The sequence below is a fragment of the Schistocerca gregaria genome, chromosome 4 (genome assembly GCF_023897955.1).
Source record: "Schistocerca gregaria isolate iqSchGreg1 chromosome 4, iqSchGreg1.2, whole genome shotgun sequence".
Taxonomy (NCBI): Eukaryota; Metazoa; Arthropoda; class Insecta; order Orthoptera; family Acrididae; genus Schistocerca; species Schistocerca gregaria.
Window position 1 is genome coordinate 116,910,619 of NC_064923.1, and position 13,292 is coordinate 116,923,910.

Consider the following 13,292-nt stretch of genomic DNA (forward strand, 5'->3'; position numbering starts at 1 on the left):
GATGTAACAGATTATAAATCTTGACTTTCATAGCACTTTTTGTGTGTTGGAGACATTGATTGTTTGAAGATGAGGTCCTGTTACTCTTTTTTTCTCTTCATTTTAAAATTTCTTTTATCACTGCAGTCTTGTATTTGGACTATTTAACAATGTCATGTGGAAATTTCTGCCTGCAGTTAATGTATTTGCATGTTATGTTTCTTGTAATATTGCCTGTTTGTTTTATTATTTGCTGCTGTGCTTTTCCCTTTTTATGGTAATTCTGCTTCAGTAACTAAATGTTTGTTGTACAGTTTTGTACCATGTTTACTTCTACCTTTAGAAAGTACCGTGTTTACATTTACCTTTAAGAAGATGAACTGTGCGACCTAGAACCTATTAGTTTTTCTGGTGTTTACTAACTTATTTCTTGTCTTATTGCAGGGTTTGATGTCTTTGAAGCAGAAGCAGTTGCCTGAGCCACCCAAGTTATTAAGTATAGAATTTCCTAGTATTCCACGTAATGCAGGTAAGTCAACGCACAATTTGATTTGAAAAATTTTTTGCTTTGTTATATTCTTGTTTCTATCAACTTAACATTGAAATATCAAACAGTGGAAAATCCAGGATGTATTAATGACAGTATCATTGAAATATGAAACAGTGGAAAATCCAGGATGGAATAATGAAGTGTCATAACAAGGATAGATTGCTACTCACCGTATTGTGAAGATGTTGAATTGCAGACAGGCACAACAAAAAGTCTGCTAAACAAGTAATCTTTCAGCCAAAACGTCATCTTCTGTGTGTGTGGTTTCTACTTCAGAAGGAAGCCCTTTGCCTGAAAGCTTACTTGTTCAGGAGTCGTTTTGTTGTACCTGTCTGTGACTGGACATCTCCACTACATGGTGAGAAGCAGTCAGTCCTTTTTATAATATTGTCATCAACAGTGAAATATAGCGTATCATATATTGAACGTATATTTGTACATAGTTTTTTGCTTTAACTTAAACATTTATTTCAAGAATCTGTATAATCTAACAGTTGAAATTAATGTAAAACTAGGGTATGGGTATGAAATGATGTGTGTGACGTATGTTAAATCAGTATAGCAATTTGGAAGAGATGTGAGATAATTTTGCTATTCGTAAAGCAAAACCAACTGAAGTGATTGAGAGTAAAAGTTTGATGAGAAGCCTATGGGAGCTGAATATGATTTTTGCCTGCAAAGATATGCAAGCAGTGTGAAATACTGATAAACCATTTGGAATAGCTCCTTAAATTTATAAACTTTAGACATAATGAAATACATATGAAATGTATTAAAAAAGCAGAGAAGGTCCAAAATGAAACTCCAGAAAAAGATAAAGATGTCACACTTTCAAGGCATATCATTATTGAGTTTCCTTTCACCAAGTCTTACTGTGTTGTCCCACATCCACATCTTGCTAAATTGTCACTCACTCACTAGAGTTCAATTGTTTCCAACCCATTCATCTCTTATGCTTGGTGAAAAATTTTATAGCCCCAAAACTAACATATTTCTCATGTTTGATCGGTCTATTCATCTTCAGCTTCCTGGTAAGTAGAAATAAGACTTTTTGTACAAGAAAAGAAATATTAAGGAGTTCAGAAAAATAAACATAGTTAATAATAGTGCTTCAGTATTTTGCAGCTTAGCATTTCCCTAAACTCTTATCTTACGAGGAATTAAATTTGTGGCTAATTACAGGGGAAGAAAGGACGAAAAGAAGCTGGTCACACATGTTTGAAACATAAAGCACTCAGCAGAAATAAAAATCGTAGAAATAGTTTTTGCAGTATCCAACACTGGTTCTTGACAGTGTTTGTGTTCTAAGAGAAGATAAAATTGAACAACGTTGCCTGTCCAAGGTTAACCTATTGACTGCCATGGGCGTGTATACATGTCGTCCTACGCTGTGCCCCCGGGGAGTTGCGGACGTGTATACATGTGCCACTTGCATTTTCCTACAATGCTATGGTCATGTAAAGGCATCCTGAGCTGCCAACCTCTCACTGCTGTGAACGAATTACTTCCATATCCCGGTGAATAAAAAAGTTTTGAGCATTTATGTTACAACACATATGCCTTATTGTGTGCTATCATTTACAGAAAACCTCGTTTTGATATCTTGAAATGTTTGAGATATAATGATTAAACTGACCCATGGATTGCGATGTGCAAGGACGTATGAATGGGCACGTCACACGCAACCGTTCTTTGGATATAAAACCCAATAACTCGAGAAAGAAATGAGATATCCTTCTGCTCACAATTTTAAATAAAATTTCAGTATCCGATCTACATTCATCCATTGCAATGTATGAGCTTAAGTCAGCCATATGCAATACATTTTTACTTCTGCAAACTATTTAAAATTTCATGCAATGTTTGACTTAATTCATTGCAGTGCACTTAGTATGATGGATAACGAAAAGAAATTCAGTTATTCATTGAGTGAATGTACCATACTGTAAGATGTGTAAAAATATTTTTTTTTTTTTTTTTTTCGTGTAATAGTTTTCAAAAAATCAGATGAGAAGTATTTCATATCAGCCAAAACGCCATTTCCCAGCACAGGCACCAGCATTTGGCGAGCAGTACAGCCTCGCGTGGAATGTAAAGAGCTTATCTCTAGCAGCAAAAGGGTTAATTGGATTTTCAAAACATCAAATACACTGGAATATTACAGAATGTAGTTGGGCATCAAGTCCAGAAATATTAAATACAACTGTAAGCTGTATAAAGATTCAACAGCCGCATGCTTGCATAATTACATACCACCAGTCAGTGGTTACTGGTTGCTTTTTAAAATTTTGTACACATTGCACACTTCACTTTTCATAAAGTGATACTGCAGAGATTATAACCTGAAAAATCTTTTGTTCCAATGTCCTATATCACAAGGATACACCTAGAGAAAAACAAATTTCAACATAGTAAAGGTGAAAGTATTAAAATCCTAGTGGTAAACTGCCGAAGCATTCGCAACAGAGTTTGAAGATGTCGCTCAGCATTCGTGCAGATGGTCAGAGAGAGAGAGAGAGAGAGAGAGAGAGAGAGAGAGAGAGAGAGAGAGAGAGAGGGGGGGGGGGGGGGGTGTTGCTGCTATCCACTGTGTAACTGTGTAATACACCGTCAAGCATTGGCATTCCAAAGGAACTCAATGATGTCTTGAAATTGTGCATCAAAATCGTGAATCATATTAAAAAGTGCGGTAAATTCCAGGTTATTTACGGCTCTTTGTGAAGACTTGGGAGCAGAGTATAAAACACTTATTTCATACAGAAGTACGCTGCCTCTCAAAGGGAAATATGCTAGGAAGATTATTTGAACTTCGAGACGAAGTGATGCAGTTTTTGGAAAATAACCAACAAACTGAAATGTATGTGAAATTTAGAAAGCCCGGTATTCATGTTGGATTGGCTTATCTGTCAGATATTTTTGAATCTTTAAACACATTGAATTTGAAATTACAAGGTGGAGAGTCAAACATAATTTTTCATCGGGATGCCACCAAAGCACTTACTGATAAGTTGCAACTATGGAAACGTAAAATTTTAGCCTACAATTATTCCTGCTTTCCCAGACTGTTTGGAATCCTGGAAGAAGCCCGATTTCACAACGATTTTAAGGATACTGATACTAAGAGTAAAATATCGAACCATTTGCAGCATCCCATTGATGAATTCAAATGATACTTCCCTAACAGTTGTGATGATAAAATTTATTATAGGATCCATTTCACGTTGACGTGGATGTGTTGCCAGACAGACTACAAGAGGAAGTCTTAGAAATTAAAAATGATTCTGCAGCGAAGTATGACTTTGAGAAGATGGATAAGCCTATATTTTGGGTGAAATATCTCACAGTGTATCCCAGCACAGCAGAACAAGCACTGAAACTGTATTTACCATTTTCAAGCACTTATTTGTGCGAAAGAGCATTTTCAGCGGTAGTGGTGATAAAAAATAAGAAGCAAACTCAGTATTGCCAATTATTTACGTTGCGCAGTTTCTACTATTCAGCCAAGAATTCAAAATCTTGTAAAAAATATGCAAGCTCATCCTTCACATTGATTTATTTGTTTGTTTCTTGCCGTATGTGTGTGGAAATAATATTTTTGTAATAAATACGTCACATTATAAAAGAACTTGTTATTTTTTTCCTAGCTATCCTTACATGTAGGTAATTGTAAAATTATAAAAAACTATTTCGAAGAAACAATATAACATAAACAAGCTTGTGTCTGTATATGTATTGATGGATATGTGTGTGTGTGTGTGTGTGTGTGTGTGTGTGTGTGTGTGTGTGTGTGTGTGTGTGTGTGCGCGCGCGCGCGCGCGAGTATATACCTATCCTTTTTCCCCCCTAAGGTAAGTCTTTCCGCTCCCGGGATTGGAATGACTCCTTACCCTCTCCCTTAAAACCCACGTCCTTTCGTCTTTCCCTCTCCTTCCCTCTTTCCTGAAGAAGCAACCGTTGGTTGCGAAAGCTAGAAATTTTGTGTGTGTGTTATTTTATTGTGCCTATCTACTGGCGCTTTCCCGCTTGGTATATATATATTTCTGATTGTTTTAGTTATCCTTTGCTCTTTGGTAATCATTGCTGCTCTAACTGCATCATGGTCATTGGTACCAGTTTCGATGTGGACATCCTCATCCTAAAAGAGATCAGGTTGCTTTGTTGCCATTAGATCCAATATATTTCCATCATGAGTGGGGTTCCTTACGTATGTTCTAGATAATTTTCAGAGACGGCATTTAGTGAAGTTTCACGGATTGTCTTATCATACCCCCCCCCCCCCCCTCCTCCACTAACAAAACTTAATTTAACCAAATTAATTGTTGGGTGATTAAAGTCAACCAATGATTACAGTAGGATAGGGGAACATACATACAAGTGAACTGAGGTTTTCTCTGAGGTTTTAGGTTACATCAGGAGATGGGTCTGGTGGGCAATAGTAGAATCCAATTATAATCCAAGCGTTGGTGGGGCGCTGTCTGTGCATATGCCTATCAGTTTCTGCCATGATAACTCATTTTTACAAAAGAATTCCGAGACGACTGCTGTTATATGAATTGCTATTGAAGTTGTCTTTAACTCTGTAGAAAACAGCAGCTCTTCTTTAATTGCTTCATTTTCTATATAGCGAACGAAAGCTAGCAGTTGGCAACAATTCGCAACATCGGTACTCTCGTTTAACTGTATTGCGAAAAACTGTGATTGTTTGACGGCCGTAACTAATTGATTTTGTATGTCTTCGGCCATATCATCAATTTGATGTTTCGCAGTATTGTCAAAAAGCGGTATTTGTGAAAGTTTTTGTTTACTTTCTGACCCAAGAACAATATCAGCAGCTTTCAAGGAACAGGGTTTGACTAGTGTCTCTCCGATAATATGACTTTCCTTGGTCCTCGAAATAAGTAGTGATAACTCATATGAGGCTTCCAGTACCTTTTCTGATGTCTGAGTGAAGGATCCAGCAGTGTCCAACTTCATTCGTTTCAAGTTATCACATTTTGCAGAAAAAAATTCCCTCAGCTTCTCTTTCAATGCACCATGCTTTCCCCCATATAGCGTTCCAGACAAGAAGGTCTCTTGGAATCATTGTTCCACCCGCACCTCTCTTGCAACATCATCACCCCCCCCCCCCCTTCCCCCTCCCCGGGGGGTGTGCCCACCAATCTGGGAACCTCTGCTCTAAGACGTTGACCCCAGCACAACGGAACTACTCACAGATTGAAAAGGAGGCCCTGACGATCGTGTTCACCATCCAAAAATTTCACACCTATCTCTATGGGGCAAATTTTACCCTCCTGACAGACCATAAACCCTAGGTTACACTTTGGGACCCTACTCTCACCTTCCAGAGCGGCCAACGGCTCGATGTCTCCATCGCTGGGCATTGTTTTTACGTAATTACACTTACACCCCCGGGTGGTCGTCCCTCCGGAATTGCGGCTTCGGGTGCTCAGTTTGTTACACCGCAGGCACTGGGTTATGTCCCGTATGAAAGTTTTGACTCGCCAGCATGTGTATCAGCCCAGCATCGAGGTCCATGGGTGCACTGTCTGTGCGCGTCACCAGGCAAGCCTCAGTCGTTTGCACCCTGGCTTGTGCCTCGATGGCCCTAGGATCGCATCTATATCGATTTTGCGGAACTGTTTTTGGGATCCATGTGGATACTCATCGTTGATGCCTACTCCAAATACCTATATGTTGTCCGCATGGCATCCACCACTGCGGAGGCTACACTCACGGCCCTGGCCCAGGTTCTCGCCATTGAGGACCTGCCATAGACGTTGGTCTCCAATAATGGTCCACAATTCATGGTGTCCTCCTTCCACTACTTCTGTCAGGCCAGCGGTATCAAACATATCCGTAGGTCCCCTTTCCACCCTTCGTCCAATGGCGCAGCAGAGAGGCTTGTCCGCAATTTTAAACACCAGTTGACTAAGGTGGTAGACACATCTCCAACCATGTCGGCCCTCACCCTGTTTTTGAGCACCTATCGCAGTACGCCAATTGATGGATGCAGTCCGGCAGAGCTCCTTCATGAGCGACAGCCATGGACCCTGCTCCATTTGCTGATGCCATCCTCCTCCCACCCCCACTTCCGGCCCTCGCAGCGGTATGCCGCTGGCATGGCCGTGTTGGCCCATTAGTATGGGCGACACCCGCCACGGTCGTCGCGGCCCATGGACGGCGTGTGACGTTGGAGTGCTGCCATCATAATCAGCTCCACCCTTGTGCTACCATGGGACTCTCGCTGCCGCCTCTTTCCCTACCTCCTTCAGGTACGTGGTCCTGGAGTCACCGTCCTTGCCCCCCCCTTGTGGGCCTGATGCCGGCCTTCTCCGCCTCTGGGTGGATCGTTGGCTCCCTCCCCCGCCCTGGACTCTGGATCGGCTACCATGGATACCTCGGACGTCCCTTCCTCCGCACCAATTGCGGTTGATGTGCCCAGTTCCTCTTCCCATTGCCACCCACCTCACCACCATCTGCGGCATTTTCGCCACTACACGTGAGTTTCAGGGGGGAGGGATCTAGTACCGCGCGCCGTGGAATTTGAATCCGTGCCAGACATCATGGACGTCGAAGATCTGCACTTCGCACCGTAAGCTGTGGCGGCACCTTTTCTACTTCTGCTACCAAGATGGAAATCTTCCAGTACATATTGCTCCTCTTCAACCTTAATTTCGCTTTGCATTTCATCTCCCTTATACAGAAATTCAATATATTCTTGCCATCTGTACAAAACCTCCTTCGTTCATCTGCTAGAGTACCATCCGCTCTTTCTATTTCTATGTTATTCCTCTTTATTTTACGTTCAAAAACTATCTCTCTAGCCAGTCTATACATCATTTCATACTTTCCCTCTTTCTCCATTTTCTCTATTTTGTTGTATTTCTGTTTCATCAAGTACTTCTTTGGCAGAGTCCATGAGTCCTTCCCTCATTGTTATCCATTTGTCATTAACACTACCTCTTTGCCATTTTTCCATAAGTCTGTTCTCTAAATCTGATGCCTTTTTTTACCTCTTTGAGTCTTTCTATGTTTAGTCTTTCCTTTGCTTTACCTCTCCAGACTTTCTTCAACTTCACTTGTATTTCTCCCATTATGTTGAAAAATAAGGTAATGAAGGTACGATATATTGATGGAAGACTGACGATGATACGACTGAAGGGTAGTTCAAAAGATTTGGTATTAATACAGTTATATGTGCCAACCAGCCAGCATAGAGATGAGGTAGTGGAAGAATATTATGAGAAAATACAAGAACTCATCGAGAAAGAAAATAGAAATGCCAGCATTATCATGGGGGACTGGAATGCAGTGGTGGGTGGAGTATGAGTTGAAGATGTAGTAGGAAAATTTGGATTAGGAATAAAAAATGAGAGAGGTGAACAACTAATTAGTTTCTCTAAAGAAAATTCATTAGCAGTAGGTAACATATTATTTGAACACCACAAAAGACTGTGGCCTCAATTTATATCCGCTCCTGGATAAGCTTTAGCATTCTTCAAACAGTTCCTAAACCTTTTTTGTTTCAGGATGTAGTCCAACTGATATCTTTCCCTATTCAAATATGATATCCATGTGTAACGTCTCCTTTTGTGGTGTTCAAATAATATGTTACCTACTGCTAATGAATTTTCTTTAGTGAAACTAATTAGTTGTTCACCTCTCTCATTTTTTATTCCTAATCCAAATTTTCCTACTACATCTTCAACTCATACTCCACCCACCACTGCATTCCAGTCCCCCATGATAATGCTGGCATTTCTATTTTCTTCCTCGATGAGTTCTTGTATTTTCTCATAATATTCTTCCACTACCTCATCTCTATGCTGGCTGGTTGGCACATATAACTGTATTAATACCAAATCTTTTGAACTACCCTTCAGTCGTATCATCGTCAGTCTTCCATCAATATATCGTACCTTCATTAACTTATTTTTCAACGTTTGCCCTATCATATTTCTACTGTGTTTTCACCACTCTGGATTTCCCCTGAGTAAAAGAGCTTGTAATCTCCATTTTCTATCTCCCCATTCTCTCCCGATCTTATTTCACACAAACCGAGGGCATCTAATCTGTTCCTCTTCATCTCCTGTTTTTCATTCTATAGCTTTCCTGCTTACAGTAGTGGCCTCACATTCCATGTTCCAATCCTTATCTTTCCACCTTTCACTGTCCCTTTCTTCCTTTCAAATACGTCTACTCTCAGTGTGTTCCCCTCCCAGAGATCCGAATGAGGAGAAGTTTTAACTCTGTGGGTATGTTTTGTGCAGGCAGTATGAATGTAAGTCCTTTATTTACATTATGGGAGAGCCGAAACAATGATAAAGGGATCTGGTTATGATACCTAACTAAATGTAAAACCAATAACAACACATGTTTCAGTGTCAGTGTAACACATACTAATCAGTGTATATATAATTAGAACATTATATTACTCTGTGAACAAGATCATGATTTATTCATTGTTCAGACAGATAATCAAAACCACACAGCACAAATCTTTCAACTAGCCAAGAACTGATTGTAATCCTCTTTGATACCATATAACCATTGCAAAATACTTATAGATACTAACTAACCTATGAAATACATCTTCTGAGTAGAACTATATACCAAAAATCTTGAAATTGTGCACATGAAACTGCAATGAAGTAATATTTTCTATATTTTGAAGTAGCTGTGAGAGCAAGTGACTGTTTAATGATTACTGGCACATGCAACCCAAAAACATTACTTAACTGGATAGATAAAAAATCTACTCACCAAGTGGCAACAGAACACACACACACATAAAAGACTGTTGTGATTGGCATGCTTTCAGAGCCAGTGGCCCCTTCTTCAGGCAGAAAGGTTGAAGGGGAAGGAAGAAGGGTGAAGGAAAAGGACTGGAGAGATCTAGAAAAACGGACAGATTTTTGGAAAGTCACCCAGACCCATGCGTCAGGGGAGACTTACCATACAGGATGAGAAGGAAAGACTGATTGTTGGGGATGGCATTGGGCAAAATATGAAAACCTGTTAGCTTAAAGGTGGAAGGCAGGGTGATATGAAAGACAGAGATTACTAATAAAATTTCATGCATGAGTTAATAAGAGAGAAGCTAAGTGCATTGTATGTAACAGGGGGGAGGGAGCGAGTAGTTACAGTGAAGCAAAGAGTAGTTACAGTGAAGAAAAGCTGAGATGGAAGAAATTGATGTAAATTGAGGCCAGGTGAGTGGTGAGAACCAAGGACATGTTGTAGTGCTAGTTCCCACTTTGGCGTTCTGAGAAACTGGTGTCTGTGGGAAGAATCCAGATGGCGCGTCTGGTGAAACAGGCACTGAGGTCACGAATGTCATGTTGTGGAGCATACTCTGCAACAGGATACTGCAAGTTGCCAGTATGTACCCTTTGCCTATGCCCATTCCTCCTAATTGACAATTTGATGGTAGTCATGCCAATGTAGAAGGCTGAACAGTGTTTATATAATAGCTGGTTTTTGGTAGTTTGTTCTGCCAGTTACAGGGCCATTATAGGTGGTGGTAGGAGGGCGTATAGGGCAAGTCTTGCAGTGGGGACGGTCACAGGGGTAGGACCCATAGGGTAGGGAGATGGGTGCAGAGGGAGCATAGGGTCTGACAAGAATATTGCGGAGATTGGGAGGGCAATGGAAAGCTTCTAGGTGTGGTGGGCAAAATTTCAGATAGACTGGGTCTCATTTCAGGGCATGATTTCAGGAGTGCTTTAGATGGGAGGTTAAGAACACAGTACTGTTGTGACTGGTTCTTTGGATTATGGGTTATTCTTGGTCTGGGAGGCAGTGGTGAAGGCTGTGGGATGTTAAGGAGGTTGGACACGGTTTGTAGTAGAGGGGTGGTGGTTGATAGTGTGTCTGTTTAGGGAGCCGCAGAAGAACAGGAAGGGAAATAGTACTGTTCAGGTTGTTTAGCAGGAGGTGGGATAGCTTTTTGAGGTGAAGTCTGGCATTTTGTTGCAGTTGCAGTTTGAATTTGGCTTGGTGGATGATACTGTTCAAGGAAACATGAGGGACAGATAACTGCAGGATTTTTTAGAAGGAGAGAAGTCTGGTAGAGTGTAAATTTACTGATGATGCATATAGGTTACTGATTAGCTGCGTAAGAGCAAGAGAGTGCTGTCTTTGAAACTGTAAAAGAGCCTGGTGTAGCATGAGATTGTATCCAGAAACAGGGACTTTCAATGTTACGCCTTTTGGAGTAACTCCAAGGGACAAGCAGGTTTCAAGAAACAGAATATGGATTCTTAGTTTTTATACTGCAAACACATGCAATAAAAGCAATAAAAGTCTGTCAGAGTGATTTGCCGAAAAAGTCGCACAAAAATGGGAAAGAATTACCTATAGACAAGATAAGTGGATGGTGGAATAGAAAATACCTGTCAAATTTGCGAATAAATTGGTGACAGTCGATCGAGATAAAGCCAAACAGTGAAATGAACTGTAATTTGTTGTATTCAAATTCGTAAGTAACAATGGAATAGTTTTATGCAAATAAAAATCTAAATGAAAATATATCCATCTAAGAGTGAAGGCAAAGTGCTGATTAATCTTGGTGATACAGATGAATAAACGAGTGCATTAACACATAAGGTAGAAAACAGATGACACTTTTTGAACAAAACAGACAACAACAAAGACCGACAGGAGAAGGAATAAGAAGGAATGATGGCCACATGTGCTAATATAACAATGAAAACAATCAATTACTGATAAAATTATTCAACTGGCTAGATAAGAAGTCTACTTACCAAGAGGCGGCAGAACAAACACATAAAAGACAGTTGTGATTGGCAAGCTTTTGGAGCAAGTGGCTCCTTCTTCAGGCAGAAGGGTTGAAGGGCATGAAAGAAGGGCAAAGGAAAAGGACTGGAAAGGTCTAGGAAAAAGAGACAGATTTTGGGAAAGTCACCCAGAACCGTGGGTCAGGGGAGACTTACCACACTGGATGAGAAGGAAAGACTTGATTGTTGGGGACTGCATCGGATGAGATTTGAAAGCTTGAGTGCTTAAAGGTGGAAGACAAGGTAATATGCGAGACAGATATTACTACTAAAATACCGTGCACTAGTTAATAAGAGTGAGAAGCTAAGCGCATTGTACGTAACAGAGGTGGGAGGGATGGTGAAAAATAGACAGAAAAGACAATGAAAGATGTAGGAAATTAAAATGGAGTGAAGCAAGGAGCAGTTGCAATGAAGCAAGGAGCAGTTGCAATGAAGCAAGGAGCAGTTGCAGTGAAGCAAGGAGCAGTTGCAGTGAAGCAAGGAGCAGTTGCAGTGAAGCAAGGAGCAGTTGCAGTGAAGCAAGGAGCAGTTGCAGTGAAGAAAAGCTGGGATGGAAGAAATTAACATAAATTAAGGCCAGGTGGGTGGTGAGAATCAAGGACATGTTGTAGTTCTTATTCCCACCTGTGGAGTTCTGAGAAACTGTCATCTCGGGGAAGAATCCAGATGGCGCGTCTGGTGAAACAGGCGTCGAGGTCAGGAATGTCATGTTGTAGACCATGCTCTGCATCAGCATATTGTGAGAAGCCAGTTTATACTCTCTGCCTATACCCATTCCTCCTAACTGATAATTTGGCGGTAATCATGCTGATGTAGGAGGCTGAACAGTGTTTACATAATAACTGGTATATTACGTGTCGTTTCGCAGGTGGCTCTCCATTTCAAAGTACATGTTTTGCCAGTTACAGGGCTATCACAGGTAGTGGTTGGAGGGCACATAGGGCAAGTCTTGCAGCTGTGTCGTTCACAGGAGTAGCAGCCATATAGGGTAGGGAGATAGGCGGAGAGAGAGCACAGGGTCTGAGATTGAGAGGGCGATGGAAAGCTATTCTAACTAACTCTCAGACAGAATGGATCTCATTTTAGGGCATGATTTTAGGAAATCAAGGCCCGGTTGAAGTAGCTGATTAACGCATTCGAGACCAGGATAATACTGAGTCACCAATGGTGTGCTCCGAAGCTGTTTTATGGAGAGATCAGCAGGACCAAGATTGGATGTGATGGCATTGGAAATCTTCTCTTTAACTAGGCTGGTGGGTTAGTTATGTGCAGTGAAGCCTGAGGTGAGAATGGTGGTGTATTGCTGTAAAGATTCAGGATCCAAACAAATGTGTTTGTTTCAGATGCCAAGGCTGTATGGAAGGGAACATTAGACATGGAAGGGATGGCAACTGTCAAATTGTTTGTTGGTAGGTTTAATGTGGATAGAAGTGTGCAGCTGGCCTTTGGTAAGGACAAGATCAATGTGCAAGGAAGGTGGCGTGGGATTCAGAATAGGACCATGTGAAACTTAATTGGGAGAAGGTATTCAGAGATACCAGGAATTTTAGCAGGTCAGCCTCACCATCAGCCAATATGGCAAAGATGTCATCAATGTATCCAAAGCAAACCAGGGGCTGAAGACTTACGGATCCCAGGAAAACCCCTTCCAAGCAACCCATGAAAAGGTTGGCATAGGGAGGAGCCATCCTGGTTCTCATGGCCATGCCCATGATTTGTTTGTATGTCTGCCCCTCAAAAGTGAAGTAGTTGTTAGTAAGTACAAAGCTGATTAAGGTGAGTAGGAAGGATGTCATAGGTTTGGAATCAGATGAGTGCTGACTGAGGAAATGTTCAGCAGCAGACAGACCATTTACATGGGGGGATGTTGGCATAGAGGGTGGTGGCATCAGTGGTGACAAGCAAGCTGTGTGTTGGAAGTGGGACAGGCATGGATTTAAGACACTCTAGGAAATGGTTGG

The 13,292-nt window shown here is 41.1% G+C and overlaps 1 protein-coding gene across 4 annotated transcripts in view; it reads left to right on the forward strand.

Moving 5' to 3' along the window:
- Positions 1-13,292, forward strand: part of LOC126266740 (serine/arginine repetitive matrix protein 2-like) — a 320,191-nt gene that overhangs the window by 121,050 nt on the left and 185,849 nt on the right. For all 4 annotated transcript variants that reach the window (XR_007548913.1, XR_007548912.1, XM_049971227.1 and 1 more), the window contains one exon: positions 424-508. Coding sequence is in view for 2 of the 4 variants with exons in the window: in XM_049971227.1 (XP_049827184.1) it covers positions 424-508 (85 nt within the window). In the remaining 2 variants the exon portion in view is untranslated. The remainder of the gene's footprint in view (positions 1-423; positions 509-13,292) is intronic.